Source organism: Xylocopa sonorina, chromosome 8 (genome assembly GCF_050948175.1).
Source record: "Xylocopa sonorina isolate GNS202 chromosome 8, iyXylSono1_principal, whole genome shotgun sequence".
Lineage (NCBI taxonomy): Eukaryota > Metazoa > Arthropoda > Insecta > Hymenoptera > Apidae > Xylocopa > Xylocopa sonorina.
The window spans coordinates 11,765,552-11,789,892 of NC_135200.1; the positions used below are offsets into that span (position 1 = coordinate 11,765,552).

At 49.1% G+C, this 24,341-nt stretch overlaps 2 protein-coding genes across 3 annotated transcripts in view; one reads left to right on the top strand and one right to left on the bottom strand.

Annotated features, from left to right (window-relative positions):
• LOC143426475 (protein gustavus-like) overlaps positions 1 to 17,304 on the top strand; it is a 94,282-nt gene extending 76,978 nt beyond the window's left edge. For both annotated transcript variants that reach the window (XM_076899961.1, XM_076899962.1), the window contains exons 2-6: positions 9,940 to 10,364; positions 13,411 to 13,646; positions 13,923 to 14,253; positions 14,367 to 14,525; positions 14,637 to 17,304. In XM_076899961.1, the coding sequence (XP_076756076.1) occupies positions 9,940 to 10,364; positions 13,411 to 13,646; positions 13,923 to 14,253; positions 14,367 to 14,525; positions 14,637 to 14,776 (1,291 nt within the window). In that variant the 3' untranslated portion in view covers positions 14,777 to 17,304. The remainder of the gene's footprint in view (positions 1 to 9,939; positions 10,365 to 13,410; positions 13,647 to 13,922; positions 14,254 to 14,366; positions 14,526 to 14,636) is intronic.
• A 3,872-nt stretch (positions 17,305 to 21,176) lies between these two features.
• Positions 21,177 to 22,652, bottom strand: LOC143425964 (uncharacterized). The gene is made up of 4 exons (XM_076899058.1): positions 22,416 to 22,652; positions 22,047 to 22,321; positions 21,624 to 21,754; positions 21,177 to 21,352 (listed from the first exon to the last, which is right to left on the bottom strand). The coding sequence occupies exons 1-4, from the start codon at positions 22,633 to 22,635 to the stop codon at positions 21,184 to 21,186; spliced, it is 795 nt and encodes a 264-aa protein (XP_076755173.1). The 5' UTR covers positions 22,636 to 22,652; the 3' UTR covers positions 21,177 to 21,183.
• Between the last annotated feature and the right edge of the window lie 1,689 nt (positions 22,653 to 24,341).

Below are 24,341 nucleotides of genomic sequence, written 5' to 3' on the forward strand. Positions count from 1 at the left end.
CTCGAAACGTTTCTCTCCGTGAGGAACGATCGAACCGAACTTTGGTACCACAAATTAACACGTCCCCGTGTGTACGACACGATTCTTGGAAAGAATGTTTCCAGTCGTATCGTTTTCGTACTTTTATTACCAAACCGCCTACTTTTCTCGGAACAATTACACTCTTCGACAGTTACTGACGAAACGTATCGCACGTGCGAAGGATTAATTCTCCATAGAGCTACGGACAGTGAATACGTAACGCGAGCAATTTATTCGATTTCTTTTCCTACTTCCGCAACCGAGTAGCCCCGGTTCGATCCGTCGTGGAAGCCTTCCGTGCGCGCGACCAGGCCTCGAAAACGATTAGCTCCCGCGTCGCGTGATACCGGCTCGTTACAGCCTCGTCTGGCCGTCACAGTTGTCGGCGAAAAGAACGTTACCTAAGCGAAGGATAGTTTCTCGCCGTGAACTTTGCCTTCCGTCCGCGCGGGAGAACCGGTCGCGTTTCCAACGAACGTCCGCCGCCACGTTCGCCAGCGGATTCTGGTTTTCGAGCCGCGTTCTCCTGGTAGCGGCGACGGTATGGTAATTCCGTTTCTTGGTAGCCGGGTCGAGGAAGAAAACGGCGACGACGCAGGGCGGCGGGGGTTTTCCTCGTGATTCGCGTTCTCCTACGTATCCCTCTTGCGAGAGATACTTTTGATCCTTTCGCTCTGAACTTGGCTCACCGCTCCTCTCTACCGACTGCACGAACGTTACGTAACGAATCACGTTCCCCGGCGAATGTCTTAATAGGCGAACGTGGAAAACTGATTTGTCATTGATACAGTGACGGAAAGAGATTTAATCTTGCCTCGCTGATTCCGCTGGCCGCGATCCCGCCGTTTCAGCGAATCGTCGAATGAATCTCGGTTTCACTTGCTCGGATTCCGCGGCGATCGCGTTAAACAAGGCCGATAGCGTTTCTGCTTGTTCGATGTTTCCAGCGAAATTATCTACGGTTGTATGAATTTTTCGTATGATCGATCGGTATTTTGTAAGTAAAGATAAGAAATTGTATTCGATCGAATTAATCATCCCCTCGGAGAAGGAACTTGTGTGTTGTATCAGATTGCGACTTCCACCACTTAACGATTCCGCGTATATATTCATTTTCCAATTTACTTTCGTTAATGTTCGAAGAAAACTGTCCCCGTATCGAGGCAACATCGATCGAAATTGGTACACGCTTCGTCCCTCGATCGCACGGCTCGCGCATTCGATGCTCAATTTCCAGTCGGCCGACGAAAAAGGCATGTGGAACGAGAAAAGTTTCCCGCGAGTACGCTCCGCGAAGGACACCGTCCTCTGGAACCAGTCCCGCGGCGAAAAAGCGTACGCGAGAAAATCCGCGAGCGTCAGAACGAGACGAGCTTCTCCGTCTGCCTTTCGTTTTTCCTACCACGAGCGGATCACGGTCCTTGGATCGCGGTCCGAGCGTCCGATCGTCCGATCGTTATTGTCGTCCGAGATTTCAACGACGCGTTAACGTAACAGATGTATCCTACGCGTATCTAATCCTGGCGTAAATGGCGCTCGATGCGGAGCGACTTTCTCTGGAGATGATTTTCCACGCACCGGACAAGCACTCCGCGAGACGCGGCTCGCTTTCATTACGAAATTCGCGCGGAGATACCGCGGCCTCGTTCGCTCGGTGATTCTTTAAAGAGATTGCGCCGCATTTGCATGCGATTGAATAAGCGGTCGGTGAAAAACCTAGCGACTGGCTGCTCCCGCCGTCTTCGTACGAAGATATGCGCACCCATCGTTCCGCCGATTAATAAACTCTGCTCGAGACTCTGCTTGCACCTACCTCCTTCCTGTCGCTGTATCTCCTAACGAGATACTAGTTTACCAGCCGCGCATGGAAACGCGAGCGCGCTGCTCCTTTTTCGCTTTCGTATCCTTGGGAACGATAAGCGAACCTGCTACGCGTTCCAATGATAACTCACATCGTATACTCGTGGTTTCCACGGGAGAGAGGATCTCAGCGAATTTAGCCACGCGGCGAGAGGGAACCCTTTCGCGAGATCGCCTTCGCGACAGGGCTTAAAAATATCTCGAGAACGATCCGATCGGCGCGCACGTGCACTCGATGCAACGCTCTCCGCGACGAGAGTGCAAACGAGAAGTTGACCCGTGTTACCCATCTTTAAACGCGCGTTTCCAATGACCGCCGATGATCTCACGCATTCTCGAGATCCCGAACGCGTCGCGTCGATTCGAGGCGAGGCGCCGACTCTACTAGCGTGACTCAGTCGAGGAAAAAGAGGCGACCGCGACCACCGCGCTCGTTCGCTAAATCCCGCAGAAAAACCAGCCCAGCGAGGAGCACCGACCGCTTCGTGAGAAACGGTCTACCGGGGTTCGCGGAAGGCGAGCGAACAAAAACGGGGCTGGTCCACCCGTCGCTGGGTTTACCTTCGACAGCGGTGGACTGTCGGCGGACCAGCAGCCGTTCGTTTCTCCTTCTCTTCTCGACGACGGATCGACGCTGCGTGAACTCGTGCGTGGCACTCGCGAGCGCGGAGACAAAAGAGGTGGCGGGATAATTGGAACGAGCCGAAAAAATAGAAGAAAAGGAGCGCGACGAGAACCCGGGGACCCCGAGTGCGACTCGAGAGGAGTCTCGAACGATCTCTGGGAGCCGCCAAGCGCTTGAAAGAATCGGCCACGAGAGCAGCTGAGGCCCGCCAACGGCCGCCCTGATATTTGACTTCGATCAACCCGCGAAGACCGGTCCATTGTCTTGAGATCTCGCCGTCGGGGCGTGGCCCTCACAATGAGTCCGAATCGAACTGTGCGTGGCCCATGGGGCCGCTCTGGCGACCGTTGCGAACGATCACCAAAATGGTTGCCCGTGCCTTCGTCCTGCGACGGCTGGTACTTCAGCTATTTGATAACAATCAAGAGGAATTAACCAACTAGCTTGAGAAAATTAATTGTTTTACGGTAAAAAGATAAAGTCCGAACAGTACGTTCGACTGGAAGCCGCTGGAACTACTTCGAGTCTAGTTTCGGTGTTTGAAAGGTATTCCAAGTTTCACCCTACCCTTTTAGAACCGCAAACTCTGCGACTCTGGCAGTTAGTTCAATTCTACCCTATTCCAACTTGATTCCACCGCGGCGAAGTCTTCAGCGAACGCTAAGTTCATTTCAATTTGCATCTAACGCTCCCACGAACGAAGACAAACAATAATTCTTCGACTGTTGCCTCTTTCTAAGTCTCTGGATGCTTCTATTAGCATCGTTCTCGTTTCCAACGATCGGACAACTGGTGCAGATCGAAATAAACCGATAACCGGTATGAATCGCAATGCGAAAGGAGTCGCGATCGAGAGAAGAGCCATTGTCTCGACGCATTCAGGGTTAGAGGGTGTGGTCCCGGACAGAGATCCTTAAAAGGTCGCGGACCAACCGCGAAAACGTAGAAAAAGGAACGGATCCGCGAGGCCAACAAAAGATCCTCCTCGTTGGCGTTGGTGGAACGTTGACCAGGCAGCGTCGGTGCAGCTGGTGAACAGGTGTTGTCCTGTCCGGCCTCTAGCCGTCAGCTGTTCCGTTTCTAAGCGGACCGCTAAAGCTGGAACGCGCGAGCGAAACGGCCGTTACTCCTCGACTCGCTAGTTAACGCGCGTACAGTCGTCGCGGAGGAACCGGCCGTGTCGATTCGTCCTTTTCGCATGCAAATACTGTCTGTCCCCGCCGACAGGAAACACCGGCGTTGTTGCGTGCGCGCGCGCGTGTTGCCGCGCGCGAACCCTTTCTTCCGCTGGAATTCGTGACGCCTGGGCGTGGACGGTAAAAGCTAGGTGGAAAAGTGAATTCGATTCGCGCGACTCTTGCTCGCGGTGTCTTCGTAATCGTAATGGAAAGTCGAGAGCCGGACCTGGTTGTTGGTCCGAGTTTTGACCCAGTGGTACACGGTTTAAACTCGATTCCCTAATTGCCTCGTTTTAAATACCGCCCAGTTAAGAGGATTAAAGGCTTCCCTGGAGTCCATTACTAGATTGATCTCCTCCATGAATTCTCATCGTCTTCCCACGGAAAAGTACTCGCGGTTATTAGCCAACGAGTAGTCGTGGAAGAATTTGATCGAAGCTGAAGCCAGTGCACGTGGAATTTCATAGTTCGTTAATTGAAAATGAAACGAGGATCGCGAGAATTTTGAATCGCGCTGTACGAGGAAGGGCAGTAATGATCGGCTGGTGTTAGTTAAGAAACGGACGCTGATATATAGCGTACACGTGTCAGTGGAGCTCACGATCCTCTCGACGCGTTAACCAAGAACAACGACGCGTAATGCGACGTCGTTTCATTATTATTGAGCCCAATTGACATCTGGCTGGCGCTCGGTACCGGTTGCCAACCGGCCAGCCGATGGCTGCCGTTGCCTCTCACCCCCGTTCCTGTTTGATCGATCCGACTTGTGCGTTTCCACGCCGATAACCGCTTTATCCTCCGCAGGAGAGCACGCTGGAAAGCTCTCGCGCCCTCGTAAGACGAATGCCGTTAAGAGTCTCGATTTACGCTTTATGCGCCTCGCGTGACGCTCCCTAATGATACCAGAAGTTTGGTTCTGCTCCGTTGTTTCGTCGATACCGGAGGGCTCGTGAATCCTTGATCGTGTCTGCCAGTCTTTGGTGTAATCAACTGGAATCACGGGATGAAGGCATTCGAATTTTGTTTGTTCGTTTGCTTGTTTAATTGACTCCTTCGCTATCTGGATGAGATAATGAAAAGGACGGAAACTTTCGCAAGGGAAAAAGGAAAATTTAATAAGCGCCTCGATCCGTCGAATTAAACGTGGCACGTGCTGGTAATTGAATATTTCCCTCGGCTATTCATAGCTCTGATAATCAGGATTCCACAGAGTAAAAAGAAGTGGTTAGATTAAAGACACAGGTATTAAGAAATGCGACGAGATGCAGAAAGTCTCTTCGTTCTTCCACACCTCGAGAGAAACCGACCGATGCCCGGTCGGTTGATTGATCAATCGTAGGAGAAGGTAATTGAAAGTTGCCGTTATCGATGCGACTTTTGATCGACCGTATACACCGCGAGCAGAACTCTCGTCTTCGATCATCGTCGCTCGGAACGTCCGAGTAGTTCAAAGTTGAGCAAAATTTCGAAACAGGTCGTCCGAATGCTTTATCGAAGATCCACTTGTCCGCGTAAACCGGGTCCCGAGAACCTGTTAATCCGGTGAAAACAGGTGAGACTCGCCCGATTTCAGGCTGCGAGGCATCGGAACGAAGGGAGCCGCGCGACGATGGCTGGATTTTTCCTGGTAGCATTTTTGTCGGTCTATTTTGCAGCCAAGGGATGGTCTGACCCCTCTCTCTCTCGGTGGCTGTCGATGTTAGAGGGGTCGCGAGCAGGCTAGGGGAGCCACGAGGGGCATGGAAGTGGATTCGGGGGTTGGACCCGTTTCGAGGTGGGGCAAAGGTGACCCCCTCGCGGATCAATACCGCCGCCGGTTCGCCGCCTCCAGCGTGCTCCAACCGAGCGATGCTCTAGTATTTCCACTCGAAATCGAATGCCATTCGGTGCACTCGCTCCGAGAAAGTCGTTCTTAAATGGACGCGTCTCGCTGCCGTTCGAAATTCGCCGGAAAATGGAGCCTGTTTCGCGAGAAATCGTTCTCGCTCGCGACGTATGGATATAGGGGATGTCTCGTGGATGACGAAGAGCCTTCGATAGAGCTGATGTCTAGACGTTGATTAATTGTTTCCCGTCGCAGTAGTTACGAATCCGCGCGTACGTCCTTCGAAAATTCATAAAGATCGAAGAACGAAGTCTCGTTGGCGGCGAAACGTGAAAATTGATTCGAACGGAATGAAATATTGATGAGACGGAAGGGGAACGGCCTGGAAACAGAAGCTAATGTATTCGCGTAATTCATAAATGAATACACTTTCCGCCTGTTCTTTTAAAAAGTAAAAAGCCGCATGCATTATTTATGGAATAACCCAGTAGTATCGCGCGTGTATACCGGTCGTTACACGCATCTGCCAGGTCTAAACGTTCGACCAGATCCATCGTTTCCACGAACAAAGAATTCGTATCCAACTGAAACGCGGAACCAAAAGCAACCTTCTACAGTCTTCGTACGCGAACCCAAACGGCGAAAAGAAATCTCTCCGCGATCCTCCTTGCCCCGAATAAGCCGGGAGCTTAACTCGGATGAAGCCTTGATGCTGAAGAATTCGGGCGCGACCCGGATAAAATCAGATCGAGAAAGGGGCGATCGCGATTTCGTTTCGTTCATACTCGAGACACAGGCTCGCATAAGCCAGCGGCTGCTGGCCGGTTTTCCGGCGCGTTTTCACGCGCCGCGAAAGTAGCCCGGCTCGAGCGAGCGTGACGGAGCCGAGCGCTTTAAAACCGGCCGATGGCTGACGGTGACGCAACGAACACGCTGGCCGATTACTCCGCTACTTTCTCCCATTCCGAGCAGCCGTAACATTGTTTCGGATCAAGCGCAGAGGCGGTCGACGGAGAGGAAAGCTACCGTTCAACAATCGGACCGTCCAAAAGTCGAACGGCACTTGTGACCGGTCATTATCTGATACGAGTAATCTTGGTATTTATCGGACGTTCTTCTTCGAATGTACGAGTAGATACGCTCGTGTCGAATTCGTCAGAGTCCGATCAATCGCGTTACATATTAAATGTCACTTTTGATGAATGTATCTTGAACACTGTAATTTGCAAGTCACCGGGGAAACGCAAATACCGATTCATTATTGATTTTTTTGTTGCTGGAAATACGTTATTTCCCCGGGTATCGTTCGCGCACGTGCGACGGAGAGTACGCGGGGGATATTCTGTTTCACGTTTCGTAACGATTTGACTGCGTACGCGTTCTTTATGCGGCGGTGTGTAAAAATAAAATTTCATTGTCTTCGCTCGGTGCATTGTACTTGTAAATACGTAACGAAATCGTTTTGACAGGAGGGAGGAAAAAGTTGAGCCACCCGCGGAAACGAGTGACGTGGCGCTCGATGCGTTTAACGGAGGCTCGAACCGTTCGCCAGCAACGGCCGTGACGACGCGCGTTCGCCACAGCGTTGGTGAACGGAGGGCGTCTCGCTGGTTTCACGGCTCCTCCGGCGCGGAGCAAATTAAATTCGAGCCCTCTCGACCGCGTCTCCTGTTCCCCGCGGCATCCTAACGACTCGTTCCTTCGACTCGCCGATGATTAATTGCCCGTGTTTCGTAATCTCGCGCCCCGTCGGCGATACGCGCGCGTGCTACGTTTCTTTTCGGCTCCCGTCGCGCGCTGATTTTACTTTCGCGGCCTGCAGAAATGCAACACGCGAATTAATATCGCGGTCCGAGAATCGTCGCGTTCTACGTCTCTGCGTTTTGATTCCGAGAACGAGGTGGAAACAGGAGTTCTTGCTACTCGGCGAAAATCTGAACCGAATGCGATTTCTCGAATCTGAAGCTTTTCACTTGCGCAGTGGAATAATTCCATTTGCATTTACCACTCCGTTTAAATCGTATCTCGAGATTAGATTCCCTCAAAATTCTCAAGCGGATTTTCCAGCTAGAATTTGTCACCGGCAATAATAATCTCGGGCAGAACCGAATCAGCCGGATCCAGAATATCAGTGTCCGGTGTCCGCGGCCGGAAACGAGCCCTGGCTCGTGGATACTGCCGAGTCACGTGTCACCTCGCTGCTGCTCTGGTACCGACGTGTGCGAAGAGCAGGGGTGGAAAAATCGTATTTTGTCATCCCCTTCATTTCCGAATGGTACCTCTGACATCTGGTCGTGGCTCGTTCTCCAATTTCTGCCGCTTCGAGCATGCAACTGGTGAAAAGCTGCGAGGAAACGCCACCCTGCTTTCTCGTCGCGATACGCGCATCGACGTTTCCGTCAGATTCGAAGTGGCAAATACACGGTACTCAAAAATTCGAGGCAGAATCGAAGCGAGTTGGTGTATCTCTAACTTAAAGCGTTGATCCGGTATCCATTGCGACACAGTTTGGCCAATGCTTTGACCTTTAATCGAAACGAACGCTGATGTACGAGTGAACGGGATTAATGAAAGTTTCCGCGAATCGTGTCAGCCGTGACTTTTTGATTTCACGCGGTGATTTCTCGAAATCGCCGCGTTTCCGGCCGGGCCACGATAAAGCGTAATTCTTCGACGCTATCGACCGACCAAGGTCTTCCGCAGATCTCGAAATTGACGGCGATAGAATTCGCCGGGAATTCTCGTTATCGTTGTTACTCGGTAAGCGGGAATAATCGCGGTCTACGATTGACTCGACAGAATCGAGTTATCGAAAGGGAACTGTTTCGTATCGCGTAAACCACGCCATTTAATTATTCTTTTCAACGCTAATACGCAACCGAATGGCGTTCATTATATTTCGCTTACTCATTACGGCGAGGCATGCGCCGTGCTGAATGATCTTTCACTTTTTCTCGTACGTGTATACGTGCCGTTTGCATCCGTGGTAATCGTTTGAAAACTAGAATAGACGAAAAAAAGGTACGATAAAGCGGTGGAATACGCAAACAGTTTCTTGTTATTTGTCATTGAACGCAAACGCGATTGCAGTGACGAGCTTTGCACTTGGCGCGTCAAACAATTATTCTCGCGTACTCGAATTCCTGAAAACCACCCGGAAGCTCGCGTTGGCGAGAAGCAGCCGCGTAGCTGGGGCGGCAAAATTGTCCCCCCCCCAGAGGAGAAATTTGAAAAATCAACGTCCGGTCGAACGTGACGTTTTTTCATGCGGCCAACGGATCAGCGGGCTTAAAATTCCCCACTCCCTCGGGTGAGCCGTAAAACCCGGTGGTCTGCGGTGACACGAAAATCCGCAGGCTGGAAGCTGCCGTAATCGATTGCCCGACGCTGGGTGTTACGTCGCGATATTGTCCACGTCGAACGTTGAAAACGCGCGGGACAAGGTACAAGCTGTACAAACCCGGACGGGGGGACGTTTTCTGCGCCCTCCTCGGAACGATGTCTCGTTTCCGCGGCGCGATTTATACGCGACATCGAACCCTGCGACGATCTATAGGGCCGAACGACCGCGAACACGATACGCCGCGAATTTATCGCGATATTATTCGACGCGGTCAACGTAGCAATAAATATCGCGATACGAGTAGCGAACTTGAATCGCGCTGCGCGCAGAGGACACCTGCCACCAGGGATGCGATCTTGATTTTCCATAGTTTCGAAAATGCGCTTCACAGAACGAAAATACTTTGCTCTTCCCCGCCGTTGCGCTCCTCGTACAACGGTTTTATGAGTGGCAATAAAAAAAAATAGGGCACCGTAATTTTGCTTAAAAGGTGAGAGAGACGCCGAAGGTATTTCAAGATTCCGTGAAAAATGAGAAAATGGTGGATGGGATATTTTAAGTAAAAGGTGGGTGGAGTATCCTAGAGTTATGCGGAGCGATATTTCACGAAGCCCTTCATTGACCTGGTTACCGAAAATTAAAACATATTTCTCGACCAGGGAGAGAGAGAGGGATCGCGCGGAAGTGTATATCATCGCCGGCTCACCGCACGAAATTAAACAGCGAGAGCTCCAACGTGCCCCAATCCCAATTCTCCATAATGGTTACACTTGGATATTAAAAATGGCCCACGAATCGAGAAGTAATTCGAGGTCACTAACGCGTTTCCTCTTTACCAGCGCGTAAGAACAACCCTTAAGCCTGGGTACCCAAGGATTCGTCGTACGCGCGAGTCGCAACGCGCGTTCATCCGTGTCCCCATTAATTCTCACCCCCTTTATTTTCTCCACGCAACAGAGGGACGCGTCTGTCTAGCCTCTAATTAAAAAACTGCTCGACTCTGCGTATTCGAGGTTCGATGACTCAGGGCCGAGCATTTAGCTGGGTCTGAACTAACCAGGTTTTTCCACTTGTGTTCGCGTTGCAGGTACAAAGCGAATCGTTGCGTGAGCGGGGGCGGTGGCCGCGGAAACAGCGCGACTGGCGGTACCGGAGGCGGTCTAGGTAACGGAGGCAGCGGCCGCGGGGGCGGCGGGGGCGGCAGCCCCGGTAGGGGCGGCGGCGGCGGAGGAGGCGGAGGTCGCGGCGGCGGAGGAGGAATAGACGGTGGCGCTGTGCCTGCTACGCCACCGACCATCAGCCATTACCACCACCACCACCATCACCATCACCATTATCATCACTTCGACCACACCACGACCACCACGACGAACACAACCACCATCGCTGGCATCAGAGGGCACCTAAGGCACAAGCCAGGCACGCTTGGCAAGCAGTGCCCCGAACACCATCATCTGCACCGGCATCATCGGTCCCCTTATCGGGCCTTAAACATGGGCCAAAAGATTTCAGGTTAGGACCCGCAACCTTTCTTCGACCCCTCACCCCCTTTTACGCGCTGCACCCTTTCAGCCGAGCGATCCGAGGCTCGCGCGCGCTCGTTCGATCCGGCTGGACGAACGCAAGGAGTATTACCGCGTACTTGTGACTATCGTCGAAGGGATAAGAGTCCCGTACCCAGTCGAGAGCGTTATTACCCCGCAGGTGGTTTATCTGCTGGTAATTTGCATATAAAGGAAGTTCGATCGCGGTTTTGTTACTCTTTAGCGGCGCGCTACGTGTTTATCTCTCGGTGTAGTAATAAATTCGTTCCGATAGTGTCGCGCGCGTATCTTGCCAAGCTGTATCTACAATTTACTTTTACGATACACGCACATTGCATTTCGTCTTGCTGCGCGCGTAAAATTTTACCCAACTTCTAGAATGGCTCTGCGCAGAGATCCAAAGTTATACCCGCGATCCGGTATAAAACTTTGTAATTGGATTTTCAGCTATCGTACCGCGTTACTTGAAAACAGCTGTCTCGTATCTGTCGGTAGGAGAGTGAAATTTAAGGGAAAAACGAAAGATACGTCCGGTTGGATCGTGCGTTTCGGTTAAGGAACGCTGGGTTCGTCGCGTGCGTGTTGGGTGGCCGATTCGTGGGACCAAGATGGGTGCCGCGGACCGGTTCACGCGTCAGGGGTAATTTCGAGTGGGTGCGTGTATCGATGATGCATCGAGATTAGGATTAGGTCATTTCTTTGTAAGAAGGTTGTAGGTGGATTCGACGTGCCGTAGGACGCGGTTGGAATTCGCTTTGCTAGCCGTTCGAGCAGCGAACAGCTCGTAAATTTTTGTCCTTAAGTAGGCAGTACTATTACGCTGCTACTGCTACGACAGGACAGCTACTACTTACACGTAGTCGCTAAAAAATTTCGACGTGTACCATATTTTTACTTTTCGTTCATGTATAGATTAGATTTTAATTACTGTATCGTAAAATATTCCGACGTTCCCCATGCATATTTATACGCGTAGAACAAGGAACATAACTCGTCGACTTGGCATGAACGTGCGAAATTAAAACTATTTTTCTACCGTGAACGCGCGTCTAACCGATCAAAGATTTTAATCGACGTAACGAAGCAGCATATTATCATCGAAACTGTTTTTTAATCACTTAGAGGAGTAGCAGTAACTTTATCGTAAGAAAAAAACATGTACAGGAGATTGTAGCAAGTTTCTAAGCAGATAGCGCAACGGCGTTACATGATGCAGCAGTCTCGAGACCGACTCTCGGAGGTTGATTCACCTCGTCGGGCTTCGTCCAGGGTCAAGGCCTCTGACCGCTCTCGATTATACCTACCTGCTCAGGTAGAAGCTTGAACAGGTCCTTCAGACCGACACTCTATCCTCTGGCAGCGCGCAGACTGTATAAAATAACAAGTTGGGACGAGAGTTCCGTCCGACAGCAACGGGTTGTTGGTTCAACAATTTTTAATACCGCGGACAAGTTTGAAAGCGCTACTTGGACGCGACGGAACTTATCTCGTTGAAAATTTATTCGAACCTCTGTCCTCCCTTTTACTCTCCCCCGATTACTAATCGCACTGACCGATTACCAATACTAACTGCTTTATTAATCGATTAATCTCTCTCCCCTGCAAATATTTCGATGATACGTTTTTAGATTAAGAAGCGTGCGTAATGAAACTCTGCTCGACCAGCGTTTACTATCCGACGATGGTAAAGACTCGAAGTCGATACTAACACGCTAATCAACTGGATGTTTGCGAACACCACCGTCGGATTAACCAATTTGCACGGGCGATTTCTGTCGGTGCCGCTTATCCGTTAGGGACAAGCTCCTTCCAGAATCGCTGGGGCGTCGCTATTAATCAGATCCATCGATCGTAGATTCCCATCGCGAGTCGTACCTCCGTCATGATTTACGCTGGCCATTCGCCCGCTTCCGGAGATTCATTCCGCGTCTCGGTGGCGCGGGTTCGTGCAACGACCCTCTCTCCCGACACTCTCCGCGTCCGTTCGGGCCTGGCCGCTTGTCTTTTCGGGAAATTTGTCGCCCTCGACCGCAGCCAATTCGCAGCTCAGCTGCACCCGTGAAATTTACGACGCGCGACGACTACACAGGCCTCCGTGACACGGAGGCTAGGTGGTGGCGTACATCGTGGGGACGAAACGGGGAGACGAGGAAAAAGAGAAGGGGCAGAGAAATACGCACCAGCACGACCTGGTCCAGGGTGTCTCGGACAACGGCGTCACGAAAAAAAGCTACGAACGTGTCGAACCTCCGAGAAGAGGGACGGAGAGAGACGCGAAAGGTCGACTCGGACCGGATACACTCAGGCCCGTGAAAGGGCCTTTCTATTAATGCCCCTCGGCTTTTCGGCCATGCAATAGAGCGAGAGAGAGAGTGAGAGGCTCTTTGAAATCCTCGCGGTCCTTTCCAGAACCCTCGTTTCAGAACCCTCTAACGCGCGCCAGCTAGGGAACAGCTGCCAGGGCAAATAAACCAGCATCCAAGGATATCGTTCCTCTCGCGGCTCGGGCGAACGGTGAAAAGAGAGGGCGAACTTTCGAAAACCTTGAACGAGGCCTGCTGCGCCGACGGGCGGGACCCTTCATTATTTTTCTTCCACTCTTTTTTTCCCCCCCGGTTCCACGGCAAATCTACCCGGGTGCTACCCGTCGCGGGCCCAGGTATCTTCGAGACACCGCGCCACGAGAATCCCACGGACGCATCCTGAATTGTTAACGATCCCGTGGAAATCCTCTCCTCGACGCTCTTCTTTACGCGCGAACGAGTCGAGCCTAGCGGAACGGGCCTGGTCCGCTCCGTAACGATTTGCTGGAGATATTCTCAGCGAGAGTTGAGACGGAGAGAGAGTGGTTGTGGCTCTTTTTAAGAATCTCGCGGCGATCGATCGATGGAATCGGTGAAGGGTTCAAACGCGGAGATGAACGTAACATTCTTTCAGAGATTTTCGAGAACGTTTAACGCTGTAAGAAGGAATCCACCCATACGAGGAGTTTATTAACGGTGATGGGTTTTTAGGCATAGGCGGCGTCAAAAGCGTGACACGCGAGGCTGCAGCTGGTGCTGTCGGTGGAGTCGGCGTCGGCAGTGGCGGCGTCGTAGCATACAAACCAGTGGTACCAAGAGAGCTGGCGCAACACTTCGCGAGGCCGCCGCGGCTCGATGTTCTGCTCGACATGCCACCCGCCTCGCGGGAGACGCAGATTCATCATAGCTGGAACGCCAACGACCGTAGCCTCAATATATTCGTCAAGGTACGTACCCGCGACATCCCCGTAGTTTAAAATTAACCCTCGCTGTTCAGTTTCTCGTTTCAATTCTCGAGCGTGCCTCTCAGATTCCTTAACGAACCGTTTTCATCCTAGTTAAGAAGGACTTGGAATTGGTCTGTTCGTTACTTCTTGGAATATTCTTCGTTATCCTCCTTCTGTATTGTACTCGAGAAGTTTCGCAGAACTTTTGTTACAATTATCCGCGAACGCTCGAAACGTTCGTTAAATGTTATTCACAAGGGGATTCGATTGTTCCAGGACGACGACAAGTTAACGTTTCACCGACACCCAGTGGCCCAGAGTACGGATTGCATAAGGGGGAGGGTAGGCTATACGAAAGGTATGCACGTCTGGGAGCTGTTCTGGAGCACGAGGCAAAGAGGCACGCACGCCGTGGTGGGCGTCGCGACGGCGGAGGCACCCCTTCACAGCGTCGGATACCAGAGTCTGGTAGGCAACAACGAACAAAGCTGGGGTTGGGACCTCGGTAGGAACAAGCTCCTCCACGACTCGAAGAACAATCGCGACATCACGTACCCGGCTCTCCTGAAGCCCGACGAAACGTTCATCGTTCCTGACAAATTCCTCGGTAAACGATCATATACCGATTTCTCTCGACGATTTTTCTCTTTTCATCTGTGGCAATTTCAAAGATTGCCTTCGTTTTTTTTTTAAATTTGCAAACGTTCCCTCGTTCCGCAGTGGTCCTGGATATGGACGAAGGTACGCTAGCGTTCGTCGTAGACGGCCAGTACCTCGGAGTCGCGTTCAAAGGCCTCAAGGGCAAGAAACTGCACCCTATCGTGTCCGCGGTATGGGGACACTGCGAGATCACGATGAAATACATCGGTGGACTTGATCGTAAGTAAACTCATAGACGTACATGAAGTAGAAATAGAAAGACTAACCAAGTAACGTAGATTTGATGTAGAAGTAGAAAGACTAATTGTACGTGTGTCGTGATCGTTCCAGCCGAACCTCTGCCACTGATGGACCTCTGTCGAAGAGTGATCCGGAAACGAATCGGCAAAGACAAGATAGAAGAGAAAGTGAACGCGCTGAGCCTGCCGTTAGCCGTGAAGACTTATCTCCTGTACCGTGACAGGAGGTAACTACCGAGTGTCAGCCCCGTAACCATAACCACGATTACGATTGTGTACACCACTGCGTTATTAAATCGTTGCCACCACGACGCACAGGGGAACGCCCGCTACCCCGTCGCATGCCACCGAGCACACCAGCCCATAAGCCGCTTCTACGATCCATGGTGTTTCTATCCGTGTCAGGATAAGTCGAGACGAGCACGATTGTCGTGGTCGCGTACGTTGTCGTCGTCATCGTCGACGTCATCATCGTCTTCTTCGACTTCGTCGTCGTCGTCGTCGTCGTCGTCGTCATCCTCGTCGTCCTCGTCCTCGTCCTCTTCGTCATCCTCGTCATCGTCGTTGGCATGATCATCGTTGTCGTATCGTCGCCATCTGTTCATCGTCGCCGTTTTCTCGTATCGTCGCCGTCAACCGGAGCCGTGATCGTCCCGATCGTTTCCAAAATGTGGTCGAAGACGACGCTGCGAAGAAGAGAGAGAACGGACGCGGACGGTGTCGCACGCACGCGAGCCGTAAATCCGGGACTAGCGAATTATTTAGATGATATTGTTGTCTTGTGTTAACGTCTACACGATCAAAATCGTGACGGAGTCTTTATTAATTGTTAATGATAATAAAAGAAGAGAGAAAACGAAAAGGAAATTACGCACGACGCCGGGTGCTCTTTAGTTGGATTCAGTTTCGCGCACTTGTCGCTCGGCGCTGTTGTCTCTTTGATACTTTTTCCTTTTTTTTCTTTTCTTTTGTATTTTTTTTTTTTTAATCTTTTAAGTTGTCGCGTTGTTAAAATATTTTGTGCGTGTGACGAAGAGGAGGCAAGAATTGAACGCGGGCGAGAACACGCACCCACGTGTGGTACAGGGATGAGAGAGAGGGAGAGAGAGAGAGAGAGAAGGGAATAATTGGATGTGAAAAAATGATCGCGAGAAGAAAAACAGCAGCGCTTCACACACAGTTGGCCAGTATAAACGTTAGACTTAGTCAAGTCTGAAGGCTGATACACGGATAACGTTTCGATTATTAGTTAACAATGGGTAGCGGGCTCGCTCTAGTCCGGCCACACTGCGCGTACAGAGGATAGAGAGTGAGAGAGGGAGAGAAAATTAGGTGGGAAGAGAGCACGTGTTTCACGTCATTCGAACGAAGAGGAAATCGACGAAAACTTCGACTGGAAGAATCGAGCCGCGCGTTACGCGGATCGATCGTTCACGCGAACCCGTCGGTATAGAAATGTGTGTATAGTGACAAAAACCAGCCGATCGAACAGCCACCTTCCAATAGACTCGTTTTTCAAATATTTTCTAAGCATGCTAGGTCTACATAAATGAAGCATAGTGGTGCGCGTGAATCGTGGATGGACACGAAAGGAACGAATGAGAACTTCAAGATTTATTATATATATATATATATAAGTAACACGCCTTCAATTTTTCCGTGTTCTTTGTTTTTATTTTGTTTTTTGTTTAGTTAGAAGAATGCCTTCTGAATCGCGCGTGTCTCAGCTAGAAACTAATTCTAAGCAGTCTATGCGAGGAGACGCAACGGATACGAGAGTGGTCGAAGCAAAATTCATCGATGTTACGCGATATATCGATTGTAATTGAAGTAATAATAAGGAAAAAGAGGGGGCAAAGAAAAAAAAAAAAGAAGAACGGAGATTTAGAGTGTACGTAGTCAAAGATTTAAGGCGAGCGAACGAACACGGGCATAACTACGGCTGACTAGATTCCAAACACGAATTAAAACTGTCTGGTGGAGGGACGAAGGGAGAAATGGCTGCGTTGCGACCACCAGTATCGATTGTGTTTATGTGTGTTGAGACGAATTGCAAAACACGGCGACGTATATATATGTATATATATATATATATACAATCACGATGATAATGATGATGATAATGATGATGATGATGATAATGATAATGATGGTGGTGATAAATGGATACTCGATGATAGTAAAACGATTATACCGGGCGTGTTGCTACCTATACTATTAGCATGACAAATTATGACTGGTCCCTAGTAACTCTTTAATCTTACGTTTTCTCGCTTAAGTTTAATGATAATGTGCCGTTTCACCGGCGATGTCGATTTGTACATAGGGTATAATTATAATAATGATAATAATAATAATAATAATAATAATAATAATATCTATCGGTACGAATACAATGAATGTATTGTGGGTAGTGATTGTATCCAAGACCGTAAGGACGAACCGAATGCGAGATGGGAGAAAGTAAAAATCACTAAACCAGACGCTTCTATCGCATACAAAAAACGCAGAGGCAAAATTGTCGATGAAAACAGCGCTCTACTCTTTTTTTCTTTTCCGTTCGATCACGATGACTACTGTTTTCCCGTTCTCACTTCTCAGAGACGAAAGGAGGCTTATCGTTGATACCACGCATTGTTGTTCATTCCCCTCGAAAACGAGTTCCTCGTCGCAGAACTCGGCGTTACAAGAACGCGTCTTCCAGTTTGTCTGGCCGAGCACATTTCCCTTTATTTTTCACGCAAAAACGAAAAAGACAACCACTATTCATTTAAACACGGCCACGTTTTCGATCAATCGGCGGAGAGAGTTTTCTTGATTCACCGGAGTGAAGAAGCCGTTCTCAGAGACACGCACGATCCAGCAAAAATCGGTAGCCACTGCGTCATGATCTTGCGGTCCTCAATACGCACACCCAAATCGCTGTGTCTGTTAGAGCAATGTTTTCGGCTTCGTTACCTTTGCTCGATTCTCCGCGCGATCGAGGCGAACGCTCGAGCCACACAGTAAAAGAGAGCGAGAGAACGAAGGAATGAACGAACCGAAAATTGGTGACGACGGAATGAAGGAACGAGATGGACGAAAGAAAAGGAAAAAGGAGCGAGAGAGAGAGAGAGAGGAGACGCGAACGATCGAGCGCCGCGAGGATCAAAGTCCTGCGACAGCGGTGCGACGATCGAGCCGCAACGCGCACTCTCTGCGCGTCTACGCTCGACAATAAGACATTACTTGAAATTATTCTATCCTGGACGAGATCCTGGTACACCATGTGCGCATGTATGCGTCGATCACCGCCACGGGTAGTAGCGGACGCAATCACCACCGATCGTCGGCGTCTTTCGTCGAGGATGGAAGTGCCACGGCCGTTTAGTCCGCGGCACCTCTGCCTCGTTTGTAAGAAAATGAAATTTTAATTAACGAAATAGGGAAACGGTCTCTGTGCGAGCGTGTATACAAATGTCCCCACGAATGGAAGTAAACAGAGCACGTAAATAGTAAGAGTAAGAAGAAGTCGTATATAAGGTAAAAAAACACATATAAAGAAGATTAATGCGAGAGGTACACACACGTTTGGACGCGCGTTTTCGAAACACTCGAACGTTAAGGGAAAGATAGAGCGAAAAAGAATTATATATATATACATATATAAGTATCGAGGACGTAGAACGAGGGAGGGTGAGTAAAGCGGAAGAAAGTGAGATTCGCACGCGCAGAGAAGCGACATTTCCTTTTTTTTTATCGCGAGCGAACGCACCGCTACGATCTGCTCCACCGTCGCGTTCTATCCGTTTTCGATGAACACCGGACGATTTCATCTTTCTATTTCCTTCTTATTTCTCTTCATGCGCGTGTCGCGTTCCGAGCATGAGACAGGACAAAAAACGATATATAGCGTTTAGAAATGTTGTATATATTATTAATTAATGATTAATATTAATATTATTATTATTGTATCGGCTCGATAGTTTAATTGATTAATCAATCACATCGTGTTAGTCGGCATAATCGTGGATTCTGTCTTTTTTTTTTCTTGTACAATAGGAAGAACGATTTAATTAATCGCGATCGATCAATCGGTCGATACAGTGTTGGATCGAAACATGGTTGGTTTCGTCTCGTCGCTCGGATCTTATTTCTTTCCCATTTTTCTTTTTTTTTCGTCTTTCCTACCGTCCGAGCGACGACGCTTCCGGAACACGCGCCATGGAAACATTCTATTATTTAAATCGCATCGACGATTGAATTTAGAGCATAATAAATTACAGTAAATAAATCAAGTAAGAAGGAAAGAGATGTGTTTTTATACTGGCGCGTGCACGTGTTCCGTTCCAATGCGTTCTTTCCATGTTCTTTTTTTCTTTAATATTGTTCTTTTTAAGGGTTCTTTTTATGCTTCTCTTCACTTTTCAAACATTTTATTTTTTTGTTTCTGTACCCTTTTCGTTTTACATTCAATTTTTTTTTTATGTGCGAAGAAAGATTTTTTTTTTTTAAATCTGCACGATCGTTTTTACAATTTTCCGTTTGTGCCGATCGAACGACACCCTCGCGGGTCGAACCATTTCTTTTTATACCGGGAACTCTTTCGTTTCCCCCTATTTTACACCGCGAACCTCGATACTGTTTTACACGCGAATTCGACAAGAACGACGCGATCGAATCGACTCGATCAATTGATTGAATATTTTTTTAGACGCCTTTTAAATTTTGCTCGTTCAACCGCAAATACTTTTTACCGATTCTAACGGGAGAACATGCAAAGATATTATTTTACGCGTAAATAGCCGATAACTCGATCGATCGATCGATCGTGGGACCGAGAGGAATGTTGCAAGGAAATTCTTGTCATCTCAGAATCACCGGAAGTGAACGCGACGGCGGCGATCGACCCTCTCGTCGCCGTCGTCGGAGAACGTTCGAGCGAAAAAACTAAGAATTAGCCCGAGGAAAAGAAACTAGGCGATGGGAATGAAAAGGGATGCCGCGAGTGTTTCGGAATATCTTTCGTGAAACTGTCCGCCGCCTGCCTGTGCAAACTACTACGTTGCCTCGACGAGATATGTCTAATTTATTGACGACGCGTTAATTAGCAGGACCTTTAAGCTGCGTGCAAGTGATAGCCGAAAAAGAAACAAAAGAAAAAAAAATGAAAACGATGCCGTGTGCGTGTGTACGAGTGCGTGCGTGTGCATTCAGCGAAGGGCGAGTGTGAAAGAGGCGAGCAAACAAAAGATTGGAGCGCGAATGGTAGTATAGAGAGGAGGGAGAGCCGGAACAAAGAATGCTAGCGCGTCTGGCACCGGGTGGTCTTCGATGGAACATCCGTTCTTCTCGTTCGTACCCGACGAACAGGTGGTGAAAAGGAGCGTGTCCTTTCGCGGTGAAAATTTAACCGCCTGCACCCGTGATATTTAAACGAAACGAGCAAAGAAACGACAACGGTGCCCGATTTTGAAAGGAGAGCGAATCTTCCATCGCGGAGGAACAAAGAAATAGGCGGGAGAACGGCGTGCATCGAGACCACTTCCGGTCCGGCTTGCGAGCGTGTGTTCTTCACACGATGTTCTTTTTCTCTTGTGTTGTTTTTTTTTCCTTTCTTTAAGCCTGGACTATTGCAACGAGCGATCTCACGTCTATTTAAGCATAAGTTTACGAGTTTAGCGTGGTATTGCTGTATAGTGGCGAGTGAACACGAAGAATTTATAAATATGTAATGCCTTAATGTTATATAACGATAATAATGGAAATAGCGTTACTGTATAATTAGTTGTGACGTGTGGGCGGGAGGGGGGGTGGGGTTGGGGTTGGGGGGGGTTTTCGGGAAACGGGGGTGTGAAAACGAGGATCGTTTCCATCGAGAGGGTTACATAGCTCGCGAAGGGAGGTGGTGAAGCGGTGGAGAAAGTGAAAAAAAAATAACGAACGGACGGGCAAACATTGGAGAGGAAGAGGAGGGATACGCGTAACGGACGATGTAAGAAACAAAAATGGGAGTGCAGTACGTGCGGCCGTTTGTCTCCATTCTGTTCGTGATTTGATATTTTTTTATAATTCCGACGACGAGAGAGAACGGAGATTGGAGAGAGGGAGTGAGTATAAATGGAGCGTGTATAGAGAGCGGACTGCTATCTAAAATAGTTCAGGCTAGATGTCGATGTTTGTAGCAGGTAAAGAACAAAAAAAAAAAAAAACACAACACAGCATATTGTAATTAAAATTAAAAGTCATTAATACCGCTCGCTTTCTTATTCGTTTGACGCTCGGTCTTTCCTCCTTACCTTGCATGCAAATTTATTACAACGTTCTCTGTCCGACTCTACGCGGGGCGCTTTAAAAATATCTCAAGAAAACCTTAATAAAACGTTAACGTTCGCGTTGACACTAACCATGAGTAATCGATACGTTTTTTTTAAATCTGCTGATGTTCGTGTTAAAGAGGCGCAATCCTGTCTCGGTGTCTCTAAATAAAATTATTGAGGCTTAAGAATATAACCCAAGGGTTACAGTCTAATTTACGTAAATAGACTTGAGATACGTGAGCACTCTGACTAAAAAAAAAAGGAAAAAGTCCCTCCTGTTCGTTCGCTGAAATGTTTTATTACTACTTTTAATATATGTTTTCAGTCGATTTTAACGAATCACGAGTCTTGCGACGTCCCCGATGCACGACGAGCCTGCGAAGGGACTCGCTCGTCGCAGTCCCTGTAAAGCACTTCGCAGTCTTCGCCACGAATCCCAGCGTCACCCGCGTCCCTCACCAGACGATCCCAGCCAGGAGACGACCTCAGAGATTTCTCCACGCCTCGTCTGAAAGCACGCAAACGAGCTCAACCGAATCCCTTATTCTCCCCCGAGACACATTCGGTGAGCGCTACCGTTCCACGATCGTGACGCCAAGGTGAGAGAAGGAGCCTTTAATATTCGCGCGGCGCGCGAATGGCATTTCGATAAGTAAAAGGAGTGCACGTCCCGAGTCCGCGCGATCCGGATTCCACGTCTGCCGCGCGACGACACTCGGAATATTAAATTTCTATGGCCCGGCACGTCGGGAGGCAATAACGCCGTGGGTGGGACTCACGTTAAGTACTTGGCCAGTATCTTCCCCGTGGCTCCGAGCACCTTCAAGAGCCGTCGATTCTCCAGGCACACGGTCCTCTGTATGCACCGTATCCTGGCGTCTTCCTCGAGAATGTCTTCCTGTTCCGGTGTCTGCGGCCACCGGGGAAAACAGGAAACAGAACTCTAATTACCCTTCCAACTTTCGACTGCCTTCTTCTCTTTATCGGTCGGAGGAACTTTCCGCTTTACGGATACTTTCGCAGTAATTATGTTAAGAGATGAACTTGGAGTAATTATAAAAAATTTATTTGAAAATGTTAGGAACAAATACCGTTATCAATTGCTCGCCAAGAAACTACAAGAAATCGTCAATAAGTTCAAACTCATTCCATATGCCAGACCCTTTAAATCCAGTCCATCGCCAAAAAGATTAAACCCTTACCGCGGAATCGAAACTGTGCACAGCGTACAGCTCCCTCTTCTTCCTAGCCGAGAGAACATCCGTCAGCATCTCTCTTCGCTTCACTGTCGCGATGGTATTCTGAATAACGGCGAACAGTAACAGCAGCCCGATAAAACTGACGAGCACCAGCTGCTTCGAGGACGACCCGACTGGATAGTCGATCGAGTGCGCGACCGGGTAGCCGAAATGCGGATGATCGTAAACGTAAGACGGCACTACGTCGCTTCTATGATGGATGAACATCCTCTGCGGCGCTGAAACGCGTCACACCGTTAACCATCTCCTCCCATTTCTGTATCCTACAGCCTTGACGCGCTTAATCGGCTAAAGGAACACGCGTAACGTTACCAGGGTGAAAATGATTGGCAGGTATCGTTGGGGGTAGCGCGAGGGGCGCTGAAGGGCGAGTCATATCCGGTCGAGGCGCAGATTCCACTCCGTGCAGTGATTCAGCAACGGAACCATTTCCGGGGAACGGAAAGACCGTAGTTTTTGCGTCCTGCCCGGCGATTAAAACTGCGAACGCGCTCAGCGATGGAAGAACTACGATCGTTAAACGCGAGAACATCGTCCTTTTCACTGAAATCAAGGTACTGTGTGAGCGGCAAATGTCAGGTTGCCACCGATGCTTTTACGATACGTTGTCCCTCGCGATCGCGTTTCGACGAGAAGGGGATGAATTATGATACGCGACTGACGGTCGAACGGAGGCATACGGCGATCTTAAGGACGTAAGGACAGCTTCGTGACGTAGCCAATTCGAACGGAGAAGCAGGCGAAAAAAAGTGGTGGCAATTTCGAAAATTACCGCGATCATTCGGCTCGCTGGACTATCGCACGACTTCGCGATGGAAGTCGTGCTTTATCCTCGAATCGGTGCTTTCGGTAATGGTCACGGAATCGGGAGAATCCTTTTTCCATCCTCGCATCTCGCGATGTCATTTTATGCTCGAAAAAATTCTAACCACTAAGCGGTCATTTTTAAGGTGACTTTCCCTTCTCGAACTTGAAGACGAGGAGCAATAATAATTTGTTAATCGTGAGCAGTGTGCTTTTGAAAGAATTGTAACTAATGTCTCGTCGTTATTGGGGATCGTATGACAGAGTGGTAACGGTGTGTGTCTTGCGGTGAATCACTATTATGGCGAAGCCTGTTCAGGACACCGCTTACACACGGCAGCCCTAACAAATCGCCAAGTAATAATCTCGCAGAAGCAAGTGGTATGGTATAATGCGACACGTTGCGTTTACCATTTCAATCAAACAACAAGATTGCCAGCAAAAATCGAGTCCCATATAAGCGACGCTCGCTAACAACTCTTCTCTTCCGTTTTCAAGCGAGAAAAAGCAACTGTGCGCGAAACCACTGCACCCCTACTACCGATGACAACGATTCCTATCACCCGTTGTACTCTAAAGATTCATCCAAAGCTACAAAATCTAACCTAACCACTCTCGCAATTAATCCATCAATTCTCTCGAAATAGAAGCTTCCGCATGACGAGCGACGAGGTACACAAGCATCCGTAACATTTATCCAATCGCAGAGATGAAAGGCAAATTGAAATAGGCGAGGCGCTCCGCGTGTGCACACAGGTGTACAGGCTGCGGGCAAACAAAGGGTTGTTCGATTTCGAGCGCGTAAAAATGAAGAGAAAAGGAAAGAAAGGAATGGAAAAAAGGGAAAGCCGTGTTTGATGTAAATGTTCGAACAACGAGCGGGACCGTGGGGTTGGGCAAATCGGTTGGTTAGGATGGCTGCTGAATCCAAGGGGTTGCTATGGCGATGGGACGGTCGCCGGCGACGGGGAGGAGGTAGAGAGCTGTTGCCTGGAGGGTTCGTCTGTCTGGAGCCCTTCTAAAGGGGATGGTGTTCTTCGTTCTGTCTGTCTGCCCGGTCGTTTTGCAGCGAGTCAGCTGTTTCGCGATGGCTTCCTCGACAGGTTTTTCTACGAGGGCCCAGTTAACCCGTCTTCGATCGATCTTTAAGTTTGTTAACCTTCCCTCGAGAACTGCGGTGGATTTTTCTTGGGAAACACGGGGAAGCGGTTTTAAAGCGTATTTATTTAGCATTTAGATATCGTGGTACAATGTAGTGATTAATTGTTTCATATTTAATTACCTGTCCAACGATCGTGAAGCGTTCTCTAATGAAAAGTATCGCGAAGGAATTTTAATAATAACACGACAAAATAGTCTTGGGCGTATTTAAAATAGTTGTAAGATCGGGTAATGGCGTCTCGAGTATGAACAGTGGAACGAATGGAATGTGAG

Coding starts and splice junctions, on each gene's coding strand:
- LOC143425964 (XM_076899058.1), bottom strand. CDS start 22,635: ATGTTCTCGCGTTTAACGATCGTAGTTCTTCCATCGCTGAGCGCGTTC. Junction 22,322..22,415: donor TGCCAATCATTTTCACCCTG/GTAACGTTACGC, acceptor GACGCGTTTCAG/CGCCGCAGAGGATGTTCATC. Junction 21,755..22,046: donor TGCACAGTTTCGATTCCGCG/GTAAGGGTTTAA, acceptor CGGTGGCCGCAG/ACACCGGAACAGGAAGACAT.